Below are 5537 nucleotides of genomic sequence, written 5' to 3' on the forward strand. Positions count from 1 at the left end.
CACACACACACACACACACACACACACACACACACACACACACACACGTCGTCCACGCTAAGCCCACGCAGGGCCGGCTGGTCTATCTCCAGCCCAGGCTCTACAGCTAATCTTACCTGAACTTCTCACCGAGGGCTTCCTCTAAACACTCTGCTTCCGCTTCATCTCCTGTACCCCCCACCCCCCACCTCCAAACCATGGGTGTACTCAGATGAACTTATAATCAACAGAAATGCAAAACATGGTTATTCTCTTTACACTTGTGATCACTTTACCTTAAGCCATTTATCAACACACTTGGCATGGAACTCGTGGTTACAAGGTAAGACTCTAAGAAGCTGCCTTGACTCAAAATCACACATGCATACTACACACCTGGAAAAGAGCAAAGAAATCATTTTTGGTTTTCTATTTTGTTATGACTATAATGTTGGCAAAGCTATTCTCAGTTATCAAAATATCACTTTAAAAATACCACTCTCCTAAACACGATGATGCTAAGGGACTTATTGAGGGTTCTTTGATTTACTGAGGGCACATTATCAAAAGTTTCTGGTTAAGGAGTGGGAGAGATGGCTGAGGGGTTAATAGTGCTAGGAAGTATGAAGACCCAAGTCTAAGCTGGGCATGGCTGTGTGTGCTTGTAACCCCAGCACTAGGAGGCAGAGATGGGGAAGTCTGAGGCTTCCTGGCGGGCCTGTCTAGAGGTAAAAGCAAACTAGCTAGGTAAGGCATCCTATTTCAAGACAATAAAGTGGAAAGCAACAGAGGAAGACACCCAATGTTCTGTGCATGCAAGGCTCATGTGCCATTCACACGCAGGCACTACACAACTACACGCCAACTTGCTACATATTCACCAGAAAGAATAAAAACAAGTGACAAAAAAGGGACATTTCTTCTAATTAACATTCCAGTCAGTCTGAAAACTAGAGATACTAGACCACTGTATTATCCTTGAAAGTCCTGGAATAAGGTTGAACATGGTGGTGCACACCTTTAAACTTAGTGCTTGAGACAGAGGCAGGAGGAACTCTGTGAGTCTGAGGACTGCCTATTCTATTGAGTTACAGGACAGCCGGAGCTACATAGTGACATTCTGTTCTTTTTCATGTACCCCTCCCCCCAAAAGAGTACTGGAATAATAGTAGGATATTCTCATGAAAAGAGCAAATGTAGAAGACCCCATAATCTTATACCATATACAAAATTAACTACAGATGGGGAGGTGGCTTGGTGGATAAAGTCTGTTGTATGAATGCAAGGACCAGAGGAGTTAAGACCCAAAGGTCTGATTCACATAAAAAAGCTGGGATTCCTGGGACAATCTAGCCAGACAATCAGTGAGGTTCAGTGAGACCCTGACTTTGAGAACTGGAGAATTGTTGGAAAGACACCTGATATCAACTTCTGATCTCTATGTGCACAGAAACACATGCATATATACGACAAACACATAGGTATGAGAAGCACTGTGTTACAGGATTCCAGATATGTGCAATAGAGACAGAGGAAATAAGGCATTAAGAGGCTGATAGGCAGGCAGGCAGTGGTGGCCCATGCCTTTAATCCCAGCATGCAGGGGGCAAATGCAAGCGGATCTCTGCCGAGTTCTACAAAGCAAGTTCTATTATAGGTGGGGCTACACAGACAAACTCTGTCTCAGAAAGAGGGGGAGGGGAAGGGGGAGGGGGGAGGGTGAACAAGGCTGAGAAGTCAGGGGAGTGGCTGCTAATAGGTTAAGAGAAAACCATTTTTTTGAGTGACGAAATGGTCTAACCCTGTGGTGATAGCTTCACAACTTTACAAATACCCAAAAAAAACAAAACAAAAACAAACAAACAAAAAACCTAAACACTTAAATGCAGTGAACTTTATGATATGAATTTCAGCTCATTCTGTATTTGAACCTGTTGTAATGTAGGGAAACAAATAGTCTATACTGGGGCTGGAGAGATGGCTCAGAGGTAAGAACAGAGTTCAATTGCCAGCAAACCACACAGTGGCTCATAACCATCTGTAATGAGACCTGGTGATCTCTTCTGGCCTACAGGCATATATGTAGGCATAACACTGTATACATAATAAAAACAAACAAACAAAAATGAACTAAAAAAAAGTTAGTCCATTTGACTAATGCCTCCCTCGCTGGTAGAATGGACCTGATCAGGGTCTATGCTAACCACCCACTTTATCATTCTCTCAGGCACTCAAACTTTTACTTCCTAAAGATAGAAGTGTCACAGAAACATACTTACAAAGTCTGCTCTGACTGGTGGTTGCTAGGATTGAACCTGTACGAAGGAAGCTGTTCAATATCTGCTTTAGTCAGTCCCCGAGGTTTCGCCTCTCCCAGTCTCTCTGCCAAGTTTAACAGGGCCTAAAGAGAAGGAGACAGATTTTCATCTCTTTACATTTTCTACTGGAGAACTATCACAACAGTTTAATTTCTTGTGTGTGTACCTGCATGCACACACGTGGCACCATGGTGCACATGGAGAGGTCAGAAGACAATCTATGTGGGGAAGTGGTACTCTTTACACCAAACGAATCCCAGAGATTGAACAAGAGCCCTTTGGCCAGCCAATGGAGTAACTTCTATTTCTGTTTGGGGGACAAGTATCACTTTGTAGACTAGGCTGTTGCTTCAGTCTCTCAAGCGCTAGGACTTACAACTCTTTATTTTACATAGAAAAAATGTACTTAGGCTGTAACTATGCTGTACTCTAATTTCATCATTATTAAAGAAATATTCTTATAATGAGTAACTTATCCACACCAAGTTGTAGAAAAGACCAATATATTGGGTTTTTAAAGTGATTACCATGAACTCATATTTTAAAACACTTGATGTATCTTATTGTATTTATCGATTTCATACTAGCACCTCATTCTTCCTTAATTTTTAATGGTTATTTATGTGCTTCAACCTATAATTAGGTTGCCTTTTTATAAAGATTAAGTGTCTTGCTAGCTCAAGCTGATCTTGAACTCGACACCCTCCTGCATCAATCCCAATATAATGCCTCAAGTCTCTATCTTTTTAAGACAAGGTCTTACTATGTAGTTCAAGCTGACTTTAAATGTGTTATCCTCTGCTTCAGCTCTTAAGTGTTGGCACCACAGGCATGTGTCACCACACAGGTCACGGGTCACATGCTATACTCTACAGTGTGCTAACACTTTCCTCCCTCAACCATATGCATAAATAAATAAGTAATAGCCCCCCTTCTCAAGATTCAGCTTAAACATCTTTGCTTCCACAATTCTTTTTAAAAAGACCTAATCAAAACTTACCACTTTCTCAGTTGCATAACAAGCCTACCTACTGAAATAGGTGTGCATGTAGCGAATGTCCAAAAATCCTTGGGATGCTTAATATCTTTATGAATTATCTGAATCTTAAAATGCAAAGTTAACCTCATAAATGTTTATGTGAAAGTACAGGACAATACATACAACATTCCCCAAATTAACTCACAGTTCATCTACTAACCTCATAATTTTCAACTTCTCCATCTTCCACATCCAATTCAAAGCTGAAGGTTGGGCCTACTGCAGGTGGTACTGGAAGCATTGATCTACAGAGAAAACAAGCAAGGAAGCATTAGTATGGATGCACAACAACACAGGTAACGGCAGAAGGACAAAGAACAGATCACATGGACGAAGAGTGGCCAGTGCTTTAGAGGCATTGACTTTACTAAACAGACTGAAATTGAGAGTAAAAACATGCCATCTGCAATAGCATAACAAGATAGACATGAAGGCCAGAGACAGCTCAGCAGGTAAAGGAGAGCTGTCAAGCCTGATGAATAGTCTGAACTTGATCCCTAGAACCTATGTGATGATGAGAGAACGCAACTCTCACAAGTTGTCTTAATTTCGACAAGTGGACAAAAGTATGCACATGCACAAAGCCACTGTGTGCAAATACTCATGCTGAATAAATGAAGGTAATGAACAATTTAAATGTAGAAATAGACTTAATAAGGTATACGTAAGAACTATATAATAAAAACTGCTAAATAGTTAATATATAAGTAGACTAGAAAAATGACTAGTTATCACTATTCCTCCATACTGATCTATGGATTTAACATAAAATTCTACTAAGCTTTATGTCTTTTTGTTGTGGGATATGTGATCACATTATGAACCCTAAGACTGTGTTGTTTACTAGAAAAATCTGCTTTCTAATTGTAGTATGGCTCAGCTCTTGGTATACACTTCTCTCTGGCTTGGGTACAGACACACTCTTAGTACACATCTTTAATTCCAAACAATGAAGGTAAAGTTACTTTGTAGAGAAAGCAGCCATGTTTGAAAGGGATTAAGTCTAACTGCGTGGCAGACAAAGTGATGACTCAGAGAGAAAGATCTGACAGAATAGGATATGCCCAACTCTCAGGAGAACAGAGAGGAGGGAAGCTACCTGAGGGGCAGTGCAGAGAAAGGAAGAGTAAGTTTTACTGGGACAGTTGTATAGAGACAAATTACAAAGAAAGAACAAGCTAGACACAGGTGAAAATAGAAATGAGCCAGGAGGATTAGAACAGACTGCCAAAGTTAGTATGAGGCCAAGCAGAGCAATTCAGAGGCCGAGAGAGAAGCCGGATTGAATCAGTCAGCTTGGAGAGGTGTTTGAGCCAGAACAGCTGAGCTGACCAACCAGTCAGAGCTCAGAAAGAACTAGAAAGGATGAGCTTCTTCAGCCCTGAGTCTTGGAGGCGGAAAACAGTCTAGGCCTAGATTAGATTGAACAGAGGCTAGAGGCTTCCAAGATGAAGGCTAGGTTAACAGAGAGGCAGTAACGCCTCCAAGGTGCGAATTACTTACTTACAGGGAGGAGAATAAAAGCTACTCTTACAACTTGTAGTACAAAATGAATGCTAATTTTAAAGTTTACATGGAGATACAGAAGATTAAATAGAAACATTTTTGAGCTCTAAGTTGGACGGTTATATTACCTTATTTTAAGACAAATCAGGAGAGGAAGATGTGTGGTAAGGGGAAAGAGAGGGAGCTAAGATTATCAGAAAAATAACCTGTAGTTTAAAGATTACATTTTGTACTTGTCTTAGAAAGTAATGACAGCCATGTGACTAAGTCCCAGTCAATGAGGTACCAACAGCACTATGTTCCATTCTGGGAAATGTCAGGAGGAGAGGTAAGCAGAGACACCTACTTTACTTTCTTTCTTTTTTAACCCTTCTTTTCCATGAGGAGAGGGTCTTGCTATGTAACCACACCTGACTTGGTACTTCCTCTTCTCTCCTGGGACTATTCCCAGCTTCCCGTCCACTTCTACTAACTACTGTACTATCACGGCCCGAGTTTGAGGGCAGAAGAATCCATTCCCACAGACACAAGGGGAACAAACCACCCTGGATTTGGCCTACTTCTATACTTCATTATGTAAGAAATAAAAAACTATCATGAGGGGCTGGTGAGATGGCTCAGTGGGTAAGAGCACCCGACTGCTCTTCCGAAGGTCCGGAGTTCAAATCCCAGCAACCACATGGTGGCTCATAACC

General features: G+C 41.2%; 1 protein-coding gene across 1 annotated transcript in view; it reads right to left on the reverse strand.

Annotated features, from left to right (window-relative positions):
* The window catches only part of Rnf38 (ring finger protein 38), a 39603-nt gene that overhangs the window by 5101 nt on the left and 28965 nt on the right, over nt 1-5537 (reverse strand). The window contains exons 9-11 of the mRNA XM_029533261.1: nt 3497-3581; nt 2259-2380; nt 276-375 (exon numbers count right to left, since the gene is read on the reverse strand). Coding sequence (XP_029389121.1) covers nt 276-375; nt 2259-2380; nt 3497-3581 — 307 coding nt within the window. The remainder of the gene's footprint in view (nt 1-275; nt 376-2258; nt 2381-3496; nt 3582-5537) is intronic.

This window comes from Mus pahari, chromosome 22 (assembly GCF_900095145.1).
Source record: "Mus pahari chromosome 22, PAHARI_EIJ_v1.1, whole genome shotgun sequence".
Classification (NCBI taxonomy): Eukaryota; Metazoa; Chordata; class Mammalia; order Rodentia; family Muridae; genus Mus; species Mus pahari.